At 33.5% G+C, this 21,944-nt stretch overlaps 1 protein-coding gene across 10 annotated transcripts in view; it reads left to right on the top strand.

Annotated features, from left to right (window-relative positions):
* Positions 1–21,944, top strand: part of ADGRL2 (adhesion G protein-coupled receptor L2) — a 188,292-nt gene that overhangs the window by 96,063 nt on the left and 70,285 nt on the right. For all 10 annotated transcript variants that reach the window (XM_045547671.1, XM_045547679.1, XM_045547678.1 and 7 more), the window contains one exon: positions 8,405–8,618. In XM_045547671.1, the coding sequence (XP_045403627.1) occupies positions 8,405–8,618 (214 nt within the window). The remainder of the gene's footprint in view (positions 1–8,404; positions 8,619–21,944) is intronic.

The raw sequence follows: 21,944 nt of genomic DNA, 5'->3' as shown, positions 1-21,944 counted from the left end.
AGCATTTGTTTGATGTTTCATGCTAACCAAGTTTACTTAGACACAAATTGCTACATTTTCTAGGCCAGTGTGCTTATGCTGGAAAATGACATATATTTTTAAATTTTCTTTATTCTCAGCATGAAAACAAGTTCAAAGGTGAAAGTAGTTTTTTTTACTCTGCACGTGTCATAGTTCAGACTCGGTGAAAAGAATTATATGTTAATGTTCACAAAAAAGATATTTTGGGGTTTGATTGATAAAGTAATTTCTTAAGTGGATCAAGTCAAATAACTAAAATATCAGAATGACCTTTTACAATTTACATGAAATAGATTTTTAACATACTGCCTTGCAGTATAAAAGTTTTATTATGCATCCTTGAATTTTAAAACTGTGATCAGTTGACTTCATGAATATGTAGAGATAAGTGGAAAAGTTGAACTGTTAGTGAATTAATTTATCTTTTAGATTTACTTTTAACACTCTCTTTTCATCTAAATTAAGATGAAATGGAAATAAGTTTTCTGGGAGCTCCTAAATTTCAGTTCAACTTTGTTTTAAAATCATGTCCCCTCCTCGTTAAATAGTTTTCTATTTCCTTTTTAGGAAGAAAGCTTATTAACACATATAAACAGGAATAATTCAGAGATTTCATATGCCAGCACTGTAATAGACTGTAGCCTGGGTTAATGTTTCAGTACAGCTTGAAGTCACAGTTTCTTAGAGGTTCCTGGTAATAAAAAGGCATGGTGCTTCCTGGGGCCCTGAGACAGCTTAAGCAGTAGCATCCATGACAGGGTTTTTAGTTCAAAGTAATTAAGAAAAACAGTACCAGAAAAGTTGAAGTTTTTATATTGCAATTTAATAAGAACACTTTTATAGGAAGGTATGGTTTTACAGAAATCTGGAGAGAACAGATTGAATGGAGACAATGTTAGAAAAACAAAATGTTTCTAATCAAGTGCTTGAAGTTCATCACAACAGACTGTATTATTTGTTGTCACAGCAGCATATTTTCTTGCAGAAATGCTTATAAATGATGCAAACTCCAATGATAGAATTTCAATTCTGATCTTACAAATTCCCATCCGGTAGCAGTGCATCTGTTTATTAGGAGTTATCCCCTGAATGTGAATGATTTCAGTCCTAAGTCACTGCACCTGTTGCTGGAAGGTATTTATTCCAATCACTAGCCTAAAGCATGGAGAGTTATTGCTTGACATTTTATAGCTTGGGGGGAAAAACTGTCTTTTCAAAATCATTTGTTCAGAGAGGAGAAAATAGAGCAAAACAGTTCATTTTACTCTAAGCACCACTATTTGGCAGTATTCACATTTGCACAGCACAAAGCTGCAATATTGATTTTTTTTTCCTCACAGGGCCTCCCACCAGTTCTTTCTTTGACTGTCAGGGTTGAAAGATAGATTGGATTACATTTTGCTTGTTGGGATGCCTTTTTTTTTTTTTTATTGAAATAGAAATAGATTGAAAGTACAGCTTAGAATAAATGTCATAGTAATAATGTGGTTAAAAGGCTTTAATTTGGGATTTCTTTATGTTTATTATTCTGACTGAGCCTTTTCACTGAATACTTTACCATAAGACACAGTTTCCCTTCCTGATTCCTTCCTCCCCAAGACCAGGAGCAGCTGGTACATCATAACTATGCCCTCTACAACTGGGGTCCCCAGACCTGTCCTGTCATCCTCATTCGGAGAGGGATTAAAGTAACATTTGAGAACATGAACCCAGGAGCTGAATTGCTGAGGTTCCAAGCTAAATTTCATGCTTATTGGATATGTGACAGTGGAAAACTTAATCTTGTCTCTGCCTCAGTTTCCTCCTCTGTGAAGTGGTGATAATAATAGTACCTATCTCATATGGTTGTTTTGAGGATTTATAGTCAGTAAATAAATATTTGTAAAGTCCTTATGGGGCTTCTGACAATGGTGGGATGAAAAGGGTGGCAAATCCTCTGCCCCCAAAACAAGTATAAAATTGAACAAAATTGTCAGCAACAACCATTTTGGGCTCTGGAAATCAACCAAAGCCAAACAACAAATGGGAAGCATTTATTTATGAAAATCTACTAGAACTTCTGGTATGAAGAGTGGTAGTTTAAAGCCGTTTAGCGTAGCATTGCTCCCCCTGCCTGCCAGCTCTCACTCCTTAACTGTGTCATTGAGGTACTTTCATCAGGGTGAGGATGGTCTTAAAAACCAATGGTTTTGCTACCATGGAGAGTTGACTTGATTTGGAGTGCAGATTAGAAACCTGTGCCCAGCAGTGTTGTCAGTGGGAAAGAAATGGGGAAAACCTGTAGTTCTGCTAACGTTTGTTTGGGTTCCAGTTGGGAGGACTAGAGAGCCAATCTGAAACATAACAGGGAAATCTTGGAAATGAAAGAGCCATAAGTTCTCTCTGCTTTCTTGACTAACTGTGAAGCGAAGCACATGTTCAAAGGATGCATGAGAGGCCTTGGAAGGAAGTAAATAACTGAGGCTGACTTGAAAACATCCTGAACTTTTAATACTCTCCTTAACACCCACTCAGATCAGCAGAGGGTGGAAACCTTATTATGGACTCACGGTTTTTGTGCAAAGTCTCTGTCCAGTCATTGGCTGACCACTAAGCTGCACGGATAGAGGTGACCTCTAGGAACCCAGGCTACAGAATAAAAGTAGAATTAAAACAAAACATGAGCAAAGACATAATAAGCAGCCACACCCTATGGGGGACACAGATTCTGCAGATTAAATCCAGTAAAAATAATGAGAAGAACATACGATAACAGCGGCAATTCTCCGGAGAAAGAAATCTGAATCCAAAGTTGCTAATAATATATTATCAACAACACAAAAAATTTACAAGATATGCAAAGAAACAGGAAAGTTGACCCATACTCAAGAGAAAAAGCATTCAATAGAAACTGCCTCTGATGTGGGCCCAGAAGTTAGATTTAGCAGATAAACATTTCAAAGGAGCTATTATAAATGTTCAAAGATTCAAGTAAAACTATATTAAAAAATTAAGAGGAAATATGATGACAGTGACTTAACAAATAGGTAATCTCAATAGAGAAATAAAAACTCTTTTTAAAAGGCCTTAGAGAAATTCTTGGCACATCTTGGTTATTATATCAGTGTGTTGTAAATAAATTAAAGTTTTCTCCCACAAATACAGATATCCTAGCTTCATCTGGACCCAGAGATTCTGATTCAGTCGGTATGGAATAGAGCTTGAAGATCTGACTGTCATGCAATCATTTTTGGAAATCAATCATGTAGACTTGGCAAATGAATTTGAAAAACTATGTACTCTAAAATAGCCAATTTAAAACAGTTAAGAATTACTTTCCACAAAGGAACAAAGTTTGATTAAGAAATGACAGCCACATGTGATTTCTTCCTGTGACTCAGTAGCATTGTAGGTTATTAATGTGATATAAATAAAGGGTTAAATAAATGTTTTTAGGAATAAGGTTTTTTTTTTGTCTTTCATAAGATTTACTTAGTGAAAGTATTGGGTTTTAAAAATTAATATTAATTGCAGTAGTTTTATAAAAGTTTTTCCAGACTTCCTTTGAAGAACCATTGTTGGTGGAAAAGGTTAAACTATACCTCTTGAAGTTTTCAGGGAAATAGTGTGAAGTGGCCGACGAAGGCACACCAAATTACTTAAAAACTTATATAAACTTTTCTTTTCCCTGGTTTACCCATATTTATTTTCTCCTTTCCACTAAATCTTTGATTAAAATAGAAGGTGTTATCCTGTGATTTGTTTGAACCCTACCTATTTCATCACATGGACTTTTGAGAATTATTTTGATCATACCTTACAATCTATATTGTTGTGCCACAACACATCCATGTGAGCAATGTCATTATGTTTATGTTTTAAAGAAATAGAACAAGTAATTTATTAATTATTGATCACTTGAAAATTTTAAATAGCATGTATACTTGATTAAAAGGAGCTTGTCTGTTTAGACTCATAGACTGGAGAAATTTTATAGGACTTTGAAATGACTTTAATTCTTCAGAAAAGGAAAGTAAAACTCAGAAAAGGAAAGTGACTTTGCCAAGTTCGCAAGATTGACCCAAACACTCATACTTCAGTGTTCAGGGCTCTGTCCATCTATATACATATTTAAACAGTATAGAGTTTTCTCTCTTTATATTTGTGGTACATATCTCTACATTTCCACAGATATAAGTTTCTTTACTATCTATATGTTTTGTGAACGTTTACAATAATTATTTCTTGTCAGATTTACTAATATTTGGTGATTTTTAGATTGTATGAAAACTTATAAAATAAATCTTGTTATATTATCAACAAAGTGGCTTGAGTAGTCACAGAGTACTTTTCTGATTATGGACATTGATCAGAGAGCGTGGACTCTGGAGTCTGAGCACCCTGCATGGGTTAGAATAGAATGTAACTTGTATTAATAGTAGTCCCTGAGACCCTAAGTTTACTACTATTTGGTGTCTTAGTTTCATACTCTGTGAAGTTGGTATTACAACAGTAACTACTCCAGTGTTTATTTTTTTTGGTGATGTTAAGCATAAAACAAAGACATTCATATAAAGCATGTAACCTAGTGCCAGCACATAGTAATAGCTCTGGAAATGTTAGCTATTATAATATTTTATTTCTCTTGTCATATTTTTTATGGAAATATATATTTCTGGTTGAGAACACAAGAGTTTAGATAAAGGAAAACTTACTAATGAATTCTAGTGATACCTAGAAAATAATAACTTGACAGAATTTAAGTATTTTTTACTTTTGAGGGGATCACACATAATTTTTCTTTATTATAAGTAGTTTGTTTCTTAATGTTCACCATTTTTATTTTCACTACCAAAGGAAATGGATATTACAGAGAAAAGCACATTGCAATTTATATTGTGTTAAGCAAATACTATTTGTTTAATTTGATGATTTGGTTCCACAGTGTTATTGGAATTATGTATCATGTGCTGTTGTAGGCATTAGGTTTATAACTAAGAATCACAGTCTAGCAGGGTAGATACCTATCAAAAATGAATATACACAGTACTATGTGTTAATAATAAGCACGTTAGTAAAGCACATTAGTGAAGATATGTATAAAGTTTAACGGAAACGGGTAAGAGAACAAGAATTTAGAAAAGAGAACATTTTTTATTTAAAACAATAGACATAGCATTAAGTAAAGCAAAATTCACTATTAAGAACTATCTTAGTCCATTTCCTTTTGCTATAACAAAATACCTCACACTGGGTAATTTAAAAAGGAAAGAGGTTTATTTAGTTCATGGTTCTGGAGGCTAGGAGGTCTAAGATTAGTGGTTGCAACTGGCGAGGGCCTCATGTTGCTTCCTAGCATGGTGTAAAAGTGGAATGGCAAGTGAGTGCATGTGAAAAAAGAGCAAAACTAATTAATTTGTGCAAGAACTAACCATGTTTAAGCCAGTGAGAAAGACTGTGTCTTAACTACTCATTTGCCTAAGGTGGGGGGTGGGGGTGGGGGCGGTGGGGGGGAGGTCACTTGAGACCAGGCATTTGAGGCCTGGGCCACATAGCAAGATCCCATCTCTATATAAAAAAAAGACTTTATATTAAAGGCCACCTCCCAAAACTGCCACACTGGGGACCAAGCCTCAACATGAGTTTTGGTGGCAACAAACCATATTCTAACCATAGCAAGAACTTCTAAGTTCTTGGCAATGAAAGCATAAGTACCATAATCTCTTTCTCCAGTGGATTCTATTTTGGAAATCCAATAAATTATTAAAGTGTGCTGATCTTTCTTTTCCTTTTCTTTACTTTACTTTTTTGGATGACTATGACTAAAGCTTTAAAAATCCTTTCAGTAAATTATCAAAACAAGAAGACACTCCACTATGTAACTTTCAAAAGCAAAGGAAAATTCACTTAGAATCATAACCATATAAGTCTGCAAACTAACAATGACAAAAATAATTAAAGGGCTCAGTTTAAAAACCACAGTGCTTCATAACCAATTCTATGTTTTTGACAAAATAACAAAATAGTAAGAGCTGTGCATTATAGCTCCAAATCAGTTTTTAATAGTGTCTTTTAATATTTCTAACATTTTCTAATAATATAATTTATTCTGTTTTGTTATGGAATAATAAATGCAAATCACCTGTCTATAAAATAGGTTACATCTCAGAGTTTTATTTGATGTCACTGTTTTGGCACAGAAATTTGTCAGCTTCTGAAACCATAAAAAATATTTTCAATTGTAACAAATATACTACTAGTTTAAACTAAATTATTTGTATTGGCAGTACTGTACAGGATTAGGAAATGGAAAAGAACAAATACATATTTATTTATGAACTTATTAGGGAAAAAATATCTTTTGGAAATTTGGCCTGCTTACCATTTGTCTTGACATTGGCCGAGTTCTATTTCTGTATTCCTTCTTCATTAATAAATAGTGCATCTCTCCATATACTTGCAGTACTCTTATGATACCATAAACCTTCTTAGGGAAAACCAACAAAGGCTGGAGTTTGCCACAATCCCCTGAAGATTTCCTTGTTCCAAATTATGTATTCTTTTCTTCCTTCTTCAATCCAGTTACACCTTTAGTTTTCTCAGGAGAACTGAGAGTTCAGCCAAGTTTGAGAATGGCTGATTTTCTAAATCATACCAGTGCATTACCCAGTAACCCTTTTGGAAAATTGTTTACATCTAAGAAAAAAGGTGCATATTTATCCAGGTGACTGTCTATTTCACTGAATTAGTGAGAAACGTTGTGCAATAAAGATAAAGAAAACAGGTTTTGGTATTGGATTGACCTGGACACAGCCCAGCTCTTTAACTTGGAAGCTTATGACTTGGAACAGTGTATTTTACTTCTGAGTGTAAGGTTTTTTCTATAAAAGGGATATGTGAGATAATTCATGTGGTACAAAATAATTGAAAGAATAGAGGTAAGAAAAAAACACTGAAAGTATTGCTAGTCTTTTATAGTAGGAATGCTATAGATGTGACAGGTTAGAGAACTGAAATTAAAAATTGTGACAACGTAGGAGAAGGTTTGGTATGGTAGCTATCCAAAGGTAGCACGCCAGGACAGCAAGGAAGTCCTTCTCACACATACTTTTTGGCTATTCTTGGCGTTCCCTGCTTTTACTCTTTGTCCTGTGCTCTGTTATTATGTTAGGGGACCCCTGTTTGAAAACAGTGCTTACAACTTAAAATTCTAATCTTCCATTCCATTCAGGAATCTTTTGTATAGCACTCGTGAACAGTGGTTGTCTAAACTCTACCTCATGTACTATACATAAATTCATATAACACTTTAAGCGTTTTTATGTACCTTATTTGAATTTTAGAATCATACAGGTAGGAAAAGTAATGTCACAGATGTTAAATCTACCTTTTGTAGATGACAAAACTGATCTTAAGAGAAATTTTGCCCTTGTAGGGTATTTAAATTTTTTGGATTGGGTTGGAGCAGTGGTGGCCCCTTTGAATGTCCATCTGCTGACTCTTTTCAGTGATGTCAGTTTTAAATAAAGTGTCTGTAAGTTGAAATACATTAGTGTACCATAAGTATCTTACTGTCATAAGTACCTTAAGTTATTTTGGGGAAAACTGTTAAGACAAAGGTATTGTATTTTTAAGTTAACGATACTGACAGCAATTAATATGTGTATATTAAATGAGAAAGTAAGGCCAGTACATAGCAGGGCTTTTATTCCATTACACAAATGAAAATTGTTTCTTGATTAGTTGTTATATTCTATACTTATAAAACTTATCACTATAAAGTCAGTGATTAAATTTGTAAATATTTATTTATGCATTTATTTTTAGAGATGGGGTCTTACTCTGTGGCCCAAGCTAGAGTTCAATGGCATGATCAAAACTCACTGCAACCTCTAATGGCTGGGCTCAAGCAATCCTTCTGCCTCAGCCTCCTGAGTAGCTGGTTCTACAGGCACGGGCCACCACATCCAGCTAATATTTTCAAAAAAATTTTTTTGTAGAAACATGGGGGTGTCGCTTTGTTGCCCAGGCTGGTCTTGAACTCCTAGACCTCAAGTGATCCTCCCACCTTGGCCTCTCGTAGTGCTGCGATTACAGGTGTGAGCCATCACAGCTGGCTAGATTTTTTATTTTTCTTTGGATTTACTCAGAACTATTTTGTTAGAATAATTTTAAAGTGCCTTCTAAAGATGTAGAGTCCAAATAAAGATACATAAGAGAAAAATATTTAATATAGTAAATTTCTGACACATAGTAAAGAATCACAAAATTATTTAATAACTGCCTAAATTTATGACATCGCTTAACTCTAGACATGAATCATATTACTTGAAAATGCCTTATTAAAATAACTGATCTCATAAATGAGTTAAAGTTTAATTTTCTTTCTTTTTTTTATGTTAAGGTTTCAGCAGAGCAGCTTTACCATTTGGGTTAGTTAGGCGAGAATTATCCTGTGAAGGTTATTCTATAGATCTGCGATGTCCGGGCAGTGATGTCATCATGATTGAGAGTGCTAACTACGGTCGGACAGATGACAAGATTTGTGATGCTGACCCATTTCAGATGGAGAATACAGACTGCTACCTCCCAGATGCCTTCAAAATTATGACTCAAAGGTAAATATTTATCTGTTAATATCCCATTTTAGGTAAATATTCATGTGTTAATATCCTATTTTAGCTACTATATCCAAATTAGTAAAATTATAATAATTCCCAAGAGGATAGATAACAGCCATATCCCTGCCTGTTTATTAAACTGAGTTGGGTTTTTACCTATTAATGTTGATTTCTTCTTTATATTATGCTTTCAACCACATTCAAATCTGTACATTATTTTAATATAGATTGACATATCAGAAGAAGTAGACATACCTTTTTTTTAATACTGCATAAAAGAGAATAGTATTTCAGATGTAATCTAAATTTTTTATATCAAGAATGTTTAAATGTCTGGGTCTTTGGCAGTAATTGCTCCTTAACTTTTTTTAATTCATAAACTTTATTTTTAGAGCAGTTTTAGGTTTATAGCAAAATTGAGCAGAGAGTACAGAGTTTCCATATAACCCCTGCCTCCATACACACATAACCTCTCTCAATGTTGATATCTCACATTACAGTAGTACATTTGTTACTACGTTGACACATCATTATCACTGGGAGTCCATAGTTTTACTCTTGGTGTTGTATATTCTATAGGGTTTGACAAATGTGTAATGACTCGTATCCACCATTGTAGTATCACACAGAATACGGTCGTGTGCTACATAAGGACATTTCAGTCAGCAATGAACCACACATACCACAGTGGTCCCATAAGATTACAGTGGAGCTGAAAAATTTCTGCCTCCTAGTGATGGCTTAGCCATCATAAAGTCGTAGCATAACATATTACCTTCTCTATGTTTAGATATGTTTCTATATACAAATACTTAACATTGTGCTAAATTGCATATGGTGTACTGCTTTGTATCCTAGGAGCAATAGGCTATACCATATAGCCTAGGTGTGTAGTTGTTTGTTCCATCTAGGTTTTGTAAGTGTACTCTGTGAAGTTCACACGACAACAAAATTGCTTAACAACGCATTTCTCAGAAAGTATCCCTGCTTTTAAGCAATGCATGACTGTGGTTTTGTTGCCCTAAAAATCCTCTGTGCTTTGTTTATTTATCCCTCTTGTCCCCCTAATTCTTGGTAGCCACTGATCTTTTACATATTGGCTTCTTTCACTTAGTAATATGCATTTAGATTTCCCCTTTGTCTTTTCTTGGCCTGATAGTTTGTTTCTTTTCAGTGTGGAATAATATTCCATTGATCCATTCCCCTCCTGAAGGATATCTTTGCTGCTTCCAAGTTTTGACAATTGTGAATAAAGCCACTGTAATCATCTGTGTGCAGGTTTTGTGTGGACATAAGTTTTCCGTTCATTTGGGTAAATACCAACGAGTATAATTACTGGATTGTATGGTAAAAGTATGTTTAGTTTTATAAGAAACTGCCAAACTGTCTTCCCAAGTGGCTGTACCACTTTGCATTTCCACCAGCAATGAATGGGAGTTTTTGTTGCTTCACACTCTCACCAGCATTTGGTGTTATCAGTGTTTGGAACTGGTGTGTAGTGGTATCTCATTGTTGTTTTAATTTGTAATTCCTTAATGTCATATAATGTTGAACATCTTTTCATAGGCTATTAAAATTGCCATCTATATATTTTTTTGATGAAGTTTCTGTTCAGTCTTAGCTCATTTTTTAAAAATCAGGTTGTTTTCTTATTGTTTACTTTTAAGAGTTCATTGTATAGTTTAGACAACAATCCTTCATCAGGCTTGTCTTTTGTAAATATTTTCTGCCAGTTTTTAGCTTGTCTTCTCCTTCTCTTGATCCTTAATGAATTCAAATTAAGAAAGCATATAGCTAAGTACAGAGTCCCTTGTATCTTTCAAGGGACTACAGATAAAATTCTTTTAACAGATTAAACAACTTCTGGTTGTCTTTACTAAGTCATGATTTCACCTTAATGTTAGAGCAGTAGGGCTATCAATGTAGCAAATGGGTTTAAGGCAAGCTGGAAAATAGTAAGTGGGAATTTCTGCCATCTTCAAATAGTATACAGATAGTTAAGATAAATATATTCTAATAAAGTTCTGTTCTTTATATGTAGCTCAAGATGGTTTTAAAGATATAAGGCAATAAACAAATTATCTTTTCTTTAAAATTTAGATCTAAGTAAAATTTTTGTATTTGGCATCATTGTCTGAGTGCCCAAGGCACTGTAGTTTGTACTAAGGTGTTATAGATGATGATAAATTGGTCTTTAGCTACTTTAAAAAGATTATAATTGAGTAGGGTAGTATAAAGTAGGTGTATATTAAGTGGGATGAAATACCTGAATTCCTGGGTTGAAATGTAAGCTTTGATGATTTCCATTTTATTGAATTTGAGCAATTTTCTTTATTTCTCTGCTGAGCCCCAATTTATTAACTACAGAAAGTAGACAGTATTTCATTGGTTAATTTTGTGTTTTAAAATGATGTGTTGGAGAGTGTGTTATAAACTTTAAAATTATGTAAATAATACCTCTTAACTGGACCATTCATTGCCTTTCTACTTACAGATTTAATACAAGAAACTACTGAGGACAGATATCGTCTTTCCTTATATTAGACACAGAGCACCTAACTCTTGGCATCTTTTCAAAAAAAATTTTAGTATTCCTGGCATCTTAAGTAGAATTTTTCTATATATAAGATATTAAAGTGGTGGTTATCTTTTATTGTGATTGAGCTGGGACAATAGTAACCCACTTCTCCAGAGGATCCTTACCTAGCAATTCTTATTATTTGTAGCAAAGAGATACTGTTATGGGACACCCAAGCATCACAGAGTTTATTATATGTTAATGCTTTTATATTTTGTTTACTAGAAAAATCCTTCATCTTTCTATGCAAAGCCTTCCCCCTCCTCCTTACCTTTTTACTCGCTCTGGACACAATATTCCGATTAGCTTTCTAACTTACTTACCAGTCCACTTTAAAGTAGAATATCAAATTTCTTAGATGGGGCTGGGCAATACAGGCACAGCGAAACATCAAAAGGTGGTAATAGGCCATGAAGGAAAAGATGGAAAACTGTTTTTAAAAAATGCATGCTGTAAGAACATGGGTCGCAGAGAATATGCGTTAGCATATTTTTTGTCAACAGTACATTATAGTAACTAGTTTTTTTAATGCTGGTGTTTTTAAGAAACCAGAGAAACACATACTATACTTTTGAAATATTTCCACCAAAATGTTTTTATATTGAATTCTTAAGGGGTAGTTATTCAGAAAATTAAGGCAATCTCATTTGCATAAAAGGTACTTGACAAAGGTATTCTTATTTAAAATCTAAGTCCTTTATGGACTATATAAAATTGGAAGTGTGGCCTGTGAAACAAACCACTATTTATAACTTACTTTTTTTGGGAAAATGGATTCTGTGCTCCAGGAAAATTATAATAGAACATTTTGTATGTAGTATTTCAAAATTTTGGAACTGCCTATGTTAGGGAAACAAAAAGGCAAACCCTGGTAATCAACCATTTATCTATTCACATGTTAATGCACCTTTGCAATGGTACTGATGTGAGCTGGACATGCAGAAGTAGACCACAGGGAAATAGGAAGTGAAGAATTAGGTATAATTACCTATTTTTAGTGTACTGACAAGAAAAAACAGTGGGAATTGGTACAAAAAGAAGGTCTGGAGGAGATGGCCTTGTAGGATTGCATATTGTAGGTAACCTGTCTCTGTTTGCTGGGTTATACATTTAAGTACACAGCAAATATCTAGTCAATTATGTAAGTCTTACCATACTTGTACACAAATATTACAAGTTATACGAAACATTCAAGATAAAGTATCAAGTTATTTTTATTGTTTCGTTATTTTATAAAAGCTGGGCTGCGGTTTTTCATAACACTTGTTGAGTGTCCTTACCTGAAATGCTTGGGACCAGAAGTATTTCAGATTTTGAATTTTTTCAGATTTTGGAATATGTGCATTACACACGTTGAGCATCCTTAACCTGAAAATCTGAAATGTTCCAATGAGCAAAGGAAATGCATTTCTTTTGAACATGACCTTTTATCTCGTGTTGGCACTCAAAAAGTTTCAGATTTTGTAGCATTTCGGATTTTGGATTTTTGTATTAGGGATACTCAACCTGTGTTTTTAAAAGGACCTAGAGTTTGGGAGTATTTAAATTCTGTGAAAGCATACAGTTTTTCTCTCTACCTTGTTATAAAAATCCCCAAACAGTATTTGGTATATTGGCACAAATAAGAAGGTAATTTTAAAACTCAGCGACAAAAACCCATTTTTAAATTATTTTATATCGATGGCTTAGACTTGTTTAATCAGCACAATGACAGCTTAGACATGAACATTTTATTGAAAAGGAAGACAATATTAAGATGACTTCAAAATGAATTCGTAATGGTAGCTTTAAGTACCCCACTCTGTGTGTGTCAGAGTGTAAACCTTCAAGGAAGTCTGCCGTACATATTTGACTGGTACGTAGTTTCAAATAGCTGTAAGATAAATAGGGACGAAATATTTTTGCAGGTGAATTACCCTGTTACTATGAATCATTATTCAATATGTAGAATAACTTATCCCTGTTTTTTAATTTAAAAATATCAAACCCCTAATAATTTAGCAAATTTTTCCATTTATATATAAATTCTTCAAAAAATGTGATATTCAGTAATGTAGTAAAGAAAGACATGTTTATTTCTTTAATGTAGAAAATTTCTCTTTGGAAAGCTCAAATAAAAACACTAGAATTTTTCTATTAAATTTGAGAGCCCTCTTTTTATATATAATGATAGAGAGATAGGCACAGACATTTTAGTACCATTAAAATATATTACTATTTGCATTGTATTTCATCCGTCTCTTCCACGGTTACCAATTCAGCAGTTGAGAATCAAGTAAAGAAATATTATTGTAATTTATACTGTGGACATGGTAAAAGTATTATTATTATTCATTTTCCATTTTATATTTCCTGCTTACTTAGAAATGTGAAATTAAGGCTTTGTTAGTAACTGATAACGTATGTCTTTTAAGTATTCTAAGTGGCTCATCCTAAAAAGTGAAATATGAAATTCTTCATTAAAATGATGTTTATTTTAATATTTTATGGGATAGTCACCATTACAGATAATTTTTTTTTAACACTCTTTAAAGATCATTGTTGTGGGACAAGTTAAAAAATGTAAGAGTTATAATACTTTGAATTCATTAACAAAATAAACCCTACTGTTACTCTGAAGCATTTTGTTAATAAGTTCATTAGAAGTCTGCTAACAGTATTGGCTCTTTGCAGCACTTGGGTACAATCTAGTAGGTATTTTAAAACGATGTGCTAAATTGTACCTGAAGTCCTCTTTCTGAATTTTTATGACCATCTCTTTGTTTATATTCTTCACTCTTAAGGACATGCTTGTTGTCATCAAGGTAGTTTGCTGCTTTAGGTGATGCTTTGTAATGTCCTTAAGTTTTTAGCTCTTCGGCCTAGAGATCTGAAGGTATTTGAAAGTAATCAAGTATGTAAACATTTATTGATTTATTTTTCAATATTAAATGTAAGGTTAATGTGCATAGTTAGGTTCTGTTTTACAGAGCAATTCATATTATCATCTACGTGTGAGTCTACCTTCATAAATACAAACAGCTACTGAAAGCAATGTGTGCTAATCTGAAGAAGATGGTGAGAGTACATGCTTCATTTATTCCCTGTGGTAGGGTGGTGTATTTTGTGTAATTAATAGAAAGATGGGATCCCCCTTTTTTTGGGGTATTAAAATTGCCCCAGGAAAGTAATGTAATGTCCTAGACATAGGGAACTAGCCTGGCTCCTTCAAAGCTTTTAGCCAGACATTTAATACACTTCAAGATTAGGCTAGAACCTCATAGCTTAACTACATTAGGTTTCTTATTAAATAAAATTTAGTATTTTTTGGTTGTTATACTGTCCATTTAAATTTATTTGGGAACTGGGTGGCATATAAATAAATAGTGCAGCAAGCAGTTGTTTATACAGATTTGGCACTCTAATAAGTAATCGAAGAAGAATGTATAGAAGAAGCAAACATAAGCATAAAGTTGATAGTTACAGGTCTATAGATAAAAATATAACCCACAGAAATGATCTAGTTTGAGCATTCACAGACAGTCCCTAGAGAGCATCTGCATTTAAGGGGCAGAGATAAAGTTACCATCAAGGAAACTGGAATGGGCATAGGAGGATAATGTCCAATAAGCCAGTAGTAAAGTACAAAAGAGATGCATTAATTTTCTTGATGATGTTGAAGATTTTTATTCTGTTTTGACAGCTCAAATAAGAGAACAAATTAGGATTTCCAAGATAGAAGAGTTTCAAGATAGAAATCAAGAAAATAGCAATTAGCCTTGCATAGACCAACAGGAATTAGATATTACCCTGGTCACATGGAACCAGACAGTGAATAAATACATGATCTGAATTTATAAAGTAGGGATACAAATTCAGGGATTTTTATCCTAAGGGAAAGGGAAAAAAAAAATCTAGCTTCTAGAACTTAGGTACAATGTAATTAACTGAAGCTAAATAAGTGACAAAGCTGATTCTAGAAATTAATGTTTTCTGAAAGGTTGGGATGGTGATGGAAGAAAGATATACTATATAGGCACTAGAATGATCTATTCCCTTCCTATACCCCATTCAATGACTTTTCTATCCTTGAATTTCCTTTTTCTAAACCTGTCAATATCCTAACCTATTTCCTCTAAGTTCTTTATTTAACATTTTTAACCCAAGATCATCTCAAATGGTGACAATTTTTTGTGTGCCTGAGAATTTGAAGGAGTGTGCTATTGTATGTGTAATGTGCATTACTTGGTCTGTTCTTTGGTTCTTTTGGTTCCTTACGTTATAGTAGATGCAGAGTGAGACTGGAAAATTGAGTGCATACCTCCGCATTCAGCTAGAAGTAAAACTGCATGGAAAAGACAGTGCATGCCTTAGTTTGGAATAAGCAGAATGATCTTTCCCTTTGCCATGCTAGCTCCCATTCTTGCTACCAGGCAAGCCATGTAACTAGGGACTCTCTATAGGGGGAGAGAGGGTGATAGGCCATGCCTTCTATTTTAAGAGAGCTATTGAATACCAGATTGTTAGAGCGGCAGAGGAACTTGGGGCTCATCAAATTCTAACTCCCTTTCATTACACTTGGAGAATCAACTGTCATTGTAGTCAGTACACTTTGTTCACATTGCTGTATGTATACTCTGCACTTATTTTTAAAATATCCCTGTGAAGCCGTGGCAATGTGATTATCTCTCTTTTTACTTTGTGAGCCTTGAGAAAAAGGTTGCATTATTTGCCACAGGGCCTGAAACCTCAAATCATCTGAACCTAGAACCTCATTAATTAGCGGCATGAAAATTTATTCTTAAATAACTTTGAATTTCAAGTCTGTTATCTAGATTTTTGTATACTTCTGTTATTTTCAAATATACTAATAGATATTAATTTCATATAAAATATTTAAACACAGAAGATACTTATATACATATACACACAAGAAACCTTACTGTGAGAAGTGGTAAATATTGGAAGCTTCTCAGAATTTAATCAAGAAAATTCATTAAAAATGCAGTTCTGCCAGTGTTCTCTGGCAGACTTCATGATTATAGATTTCACTTGGTGTATACTTTCCTGACACACAACCCTCTCAACTTCTGTATTGATCATTGATTCACAAAGAAGCTTTGTATCCAAGTCAGTTATATGAAAAAGATTTTATTTAATGTTTATTTCTTGATTTCTCTTACAGGTAACAATAAACTTGAAATTATTCTTTCTAAGATCTTCATATCTTTCTTTCATTAATGGCATTTTTCAAAAGGAAAAAATTAGCGTAATCTACTTCGTCACTTAATTTAATGTTTCATAATATTTGAGGGGTTGGTATATTGTATCCTTGCATTGTTACAAATGCTTACTAGTCAGGGTTCTCTTGCTTGATATATTCATTCATTACACTTACTCATTTTCATAGGATCTAAGCCTGCCATGTCTGAAAAACTGCATTGTTACCCTCATGTTGTTTATCCCAAGTGCTTTTATCTACCTGTGGTGTCAGATTCATCAACCATTTGTCCATTAGGATGAAATACATATGGGGAAGAATAAATAACTCAGATGCTTCTAAGCCATCATCTCCATGCAGCGTACTTAGGTTGTTTTCTGTTAGTTGATGGATTCCCACTGATTCTCTCACTCTTGGCTGAGTTGTTTCAATACAGCTAACTGGTATTTAAAAGCATATCTCTTTGGCTCAGGATTTGAGAACTTAGTAGTGTAGTTTCTTGAACCTTGGTACAGTAATAAATAGCCATTAAAGCTCTAATTGGCATATCTACTTATACACATACTTTGCATGTCACTGATGAGCATTTAAACCAAAGCACTCATAGGAAGGGGAAACTATCGGGCAGTAATAAACATGAACCATATTAAACATTCACACTTAATGTATAAGAAAGACTAATAAATTATAAAATGGTTTAGAAGACAAATGATCTAAATATCATTTATGACCTTATCAAATGCAGAAAAAAATAATGTCATATCAAAGATTCTGCCCTATAGGGTCCTTTGTTACTCCTTTTTAAATGAAAAGTTAGTAAAGTAAGTCTCCTACTAGATATTGAAGACTGAGGAGAGTACAGGTGTGAATTGCTTGTTTTCGCTGGTACTCTCCATTAATATATGGAGTTTTACCTTTTGTATTATGTCCTTTGGTCAAGGAAGCCAGGATCATTTTCCCTGGGGACACTACATTACTGGTATTCAGTATTCCCTGAGCATTATTCAGTGAAATTCAGAGGCTTGAATAATACATTAAAAGTTTGAATTTTCTTTTATTTTTGAACAGGTACAGGTTGGATGAGGGTAAGGGAAGTTAGTTTTTAAAAGCAAAGCCATATCTCATTTAAACCTTGGCGATTTTTGCTTCAGTTTTCCTTTTTAGAAATTGTCTTTATTTTTGAAACCAAAGTACGAGAGGTGAAGAAATAGAATAAAAATCAGTAAAAGTAAACATGAACAGTTCACTTGACCTGTAAATCTCAATATGATCATAATGATCTTTTCATAGTGCTTTTCATAGTCTTGGGGATTATTTATTCCAGGTTTCCCATTGGGAAGATGAGTGTTATGGATGGGATGACAATGGTATTTCTGTAGTACATATTTTTTCGTATACATTGTAGTTTTTTACTCACCTAGTACATACCTGCCATACACTAAAATATTGATTTCTATTTACAAAGTATAAATTTAAATAAATTATTTGACAGAAACCCTGTTTGTCTAATTCATATGTTCAAAATGGACTAGACAATCTAATGTTAAATTTCTTTACTTACTGTCTAAGGAAAATTATTGTGAGTATTTAGGTTCCTGATGCCATTTTATTTTTCATAGACAAATGCTACTGAAGTATAATGTAATGCATATTTTCTACCAGTTAAAAAAAGAACAAACTATGAAGTAGAACTTCACTTAATAATTTGGAATTATAGCCAGGCTTGGTGGTGTGCTCCTGTAGTCCTAGCTACTTGGGAGGCTGAGGCAGGAGGATTGCTTGAGCCCAGGAGTTGGAGGCTGCAGTGAACTGTGATCATTCTACTCTACCACTTCAGCCAGGGAAACAGAGCGAGACCCCGTCTCTTTAAGAAAAAAAAAGAAAAGAAAAAAATTGGGAATTATTTTTAGTATGTAGTAAAATTTCCTGTTGGCATTTTTATTATCAGGAAAATAACACCTGTATTCACTGAAGCTGTGGAATATATTCACTGTCTGAAGTATGCTCTTTATTATTTAATACATTTTATTAATAAATGATCAAATATAATTTTGGGCAAAATTGAGGGTTGTTCACTCTCATTATCCTTGTACATTTTAATGAGATTCCTAAGTAAAGTAAATAAAATGCCTATCAATTATTTAGTAGAGAAAACATCATTAGTTTACCTTAAATCCTTATTTTGTTTTCTTTTTTAGGAGCAGACTCACAATGGTGAGTCAGTATCATAAATATACTAATTTTATTAAATGAAGAGAGAAAAAGATTTGATATTAAATGATTTAAAAACAACTTAAACTGTCATTTATTATGGTCTTATTAGCTTTTCTTATATACTGAAATTGCAAACCTAGACTGTAATAAAAACAGTAGCAACAACAAAAAACACCAATGTAGATACTCTACTTTGTACATTGTCTAAGGAAAACTATTGTAGGTTTCTGATGGCATTTTACTAATACATATTTATGTATTTTGCAGATTTTAAAGACACGTTCTTTTTTCTTTGCCGTGTATTTTCTTTAAATGCATTATAGCAACGTAGGGGGTTTTTTTTAGTATTTTTTCTTATCCTAAGATTAGCTTTGGAGTTAATATATCTCTTTCAGATGTTTCTAGGAATATCTGATTATGAAAAAAATACAAAGGTAAACAATTCTGCAGTCTTTTAATATTTGTTTATTTCATATAAGTCAATGTAATCCACGTATTGTGTAACTAATACATGTCACAGTTCTCCCCAAATTTCTTCTCATGTCATATGCAACAAAGAAAGACACAATTTTAGAACTCACCTATACACATTACCCATGGCTTTAAGAAAGTGTCTGAAATGAGAGTTGCTGTATTTGAGTTGGCTTGAGATTATGCCAGTGGGCTTTCTGTTCATTTTTTTTAGACCACAGATCTATCATTGTTACTGAACTCACCTGTAATTTGTGAAAGTGTTATTCTCTGTCTCTAAGGGTGGATTCGTGGTAAATCCATGAAGCTAATGAATCTTAAAACAGAAAGGCCCTTCACCTGCCCAGGCCTCTTCCAAGGCATTGGAACGTGTTCACAGGGTCATATGTTTTTTGTAAAATTTGCAGAAGTACAGTAATGAAACACAATCTTTTAAGGTTTTGATTTCATTCTCTGACTTCTCTGTTAACACTTGCCCTCATTTATGGTGACTTAGGAGTAGCCAAGAGCATTTTGGGATCCAGTTAAATGAAAGTTCAGTTGGTGATAAATTCAGTCTGGGTTTAGTAGGGTATTTTTATGTGATTTGCAGACACTCTTGTACAGTTTAGTTATTGCCAGCTATTCTGATGAAGAAATGGTCTCTAAAAATATTTCTATTACCTATTATACTTCCTTACTGATTGTGACATAAATGTGCAAAGCCAGATGTCACATTGCAATTTAAATGTGTTCTATGTAGCACCTGAGATATGTGGGTAGTGGAATAGAAACAGTATTTGTAGTATATGGAGCCAGAAGGTAGTTTGGGGAAACTTCTTTCAGTCCTTAAATGTGTAGAACAGTAAGAGTGCATTTGGTTCTCATTGATACCTAATCAAAACAGAAGTTTTCTCCTTGGTGAGTGAAGTACATAGAATACACAGAGCACATGTCAAGTGTAGTATGTAAAAATACAAATGTACCATGCATTCTCCCTCTTCTGATGAATATAATATAAAATAGAATTTATCAGAATATACCAGTGTCTTCGGTGCACAGGCTGGAGTAGTGTAACAAGCGTGAGCACACGTGGCAGTGCGGGTGCGTGTTTTATGCACCCCAACCGTTGATGGTGGGCAACATTATAGAAAGTGACGCTATGAAATTATTATATGAAGAGACAATCGTAGAGCATGTAGCTAAAATGTTAAAGAAAGAATTAGAAGAGAATGCCAAGCAATTAGTTAATTGTTGTTTAGTTTTCTGGATTGTTGGTTGTGGTCCTTGTCAGCTTTTAAAAATTTATTTGTTGTGTTTTCTTTTTGTCTTTTGTCTTCTAAATAACTATTACTTTGGTACCTGATTTTCTATTGGTAATTTTTCTATTTTGTTTCTTAAAGAAGGATTCCTAAATTTTACAATCTTTAGATCCCACAAAACCTGAATCCATACTCACCTTGTTAATTTCTCAGGTGATAGTTTGGAGAAATTGGCTTAGTGTTCCACTGGACATCCATAGGTTGAAGTGTGCATTTCAGGACATTTCATTGTATCTTTTGATATTATATCTTCTTTGTATTTCAAAGATTTAGGATTTAGGAGAAGGGAGACTGAAAGATTAAAAATTTAACACATCAATTTATTAAGGGACATTAATTAAGTAGATGAGATAAAACATTTATTCAGTGAAAGACTTGAGCTAAAATAACCCATTTTCACAGTTTATGTTAAATAAATGCTTGGTTTAAAACCTTCTTATTATAATATGGACTAAACTAAATGAGTTTTAAACTAAATAAGGAATAAATAAATTTTAAAGAAATTACACCAATGGACTTTGTTTTTATAATCTCCTCCCACGGCCCTCCTCCCCATTTTTGGAAGTTTTCCTCACCCTCATCCCCAGCTCTCATTACACCCTTGTGTGGAGAACACTATTTTTGTTATTTTTCTGTAGTAATGATTTCAATGGGTTTCTGTAAGTTCTGTAATAAAAAATTCTCTTGGAATTTGCCAAGACAATACAGCAAGAGTAGATAAATGTAGGTACGTTGATTTTTCTAGGATATTTTATAATTTGGTAATTTTTTTCCACACAATTAAATTATTTTATGACCTAATCCTAAGATGTTCTCATTGTTAATTAATGGGATTCTGTAAAGATAATTTAAAAGAATGTTTATAAGTAACTTTTGAAATCTAATTGTGGGAAGTTACGTGAATGGGACTGTATTAAAAATGTATATAAACAGGCATGTTAGATAGCTGGAGAGAGAAATAGTGGTCATAACAAATATATTATCTGATTAGTTGATTTAGGACATTTATATGTGCATTGCCGCCTATTTCAACCCTTGATGAGTAGACCTTTATTAAGCTGTGATGATTACTGAATATGAAATGTAACCAAGATTATTTTTTATTCAAATATAATTTAAATATTCATCAAAGAGAAGTTATGCTTGAGACTGACAGAGACTATTAACATCAAAAAATATAATTAACTGCATTGGGTATCATGAAGCACAGTTAGCCAAATAGCCGAGAGGTCTAATTGCTCTAGAGTTTGAGAAGCAATGGTTTTATTTTATGCTGTAGCTGTGGAATTAATAGTAATGTGGTTTCCTATGTGGGCCAATTAAAAGCTGCCTGTTAAGGTTCATTGCTCTATAGGAAGCCCATTGAATACCACTTAGTAAACAGGATTGACATGTGAGTGTGTACAAGATGATAAAAAAAGAATAAAAACCGTGAAAATGAGAAATAGTGTTAAAAGCAGTCTTTGAAAACAATTCATGAAGCTCTTTCCCATGGTAGTGTCGTTGTGGGTTCTGTGATTCTCCTTTCAGGGTCAGGCTGTCTTCCCCCAGCTGCCGAC

This window comes from Lemur catta, chromosome 3 (genome assembly GCF_020740605.2).
Source record: "Lemur catta isolate mLemCat1 chromosome 3, mLemCat1.pri, whole genome shotgun sequence".
Classification (NCBI taxonomy): domain Eukaryota; kingdom Metazoa; phylum Chordata; class Mammalia; order Primates; family Lemuridae; genus Lemur; species Lemur catta.
Note: the sequence above shows the minus strand (reverse complement) of the source record. Positions and strands in the feature narration are given on the sequence as shown.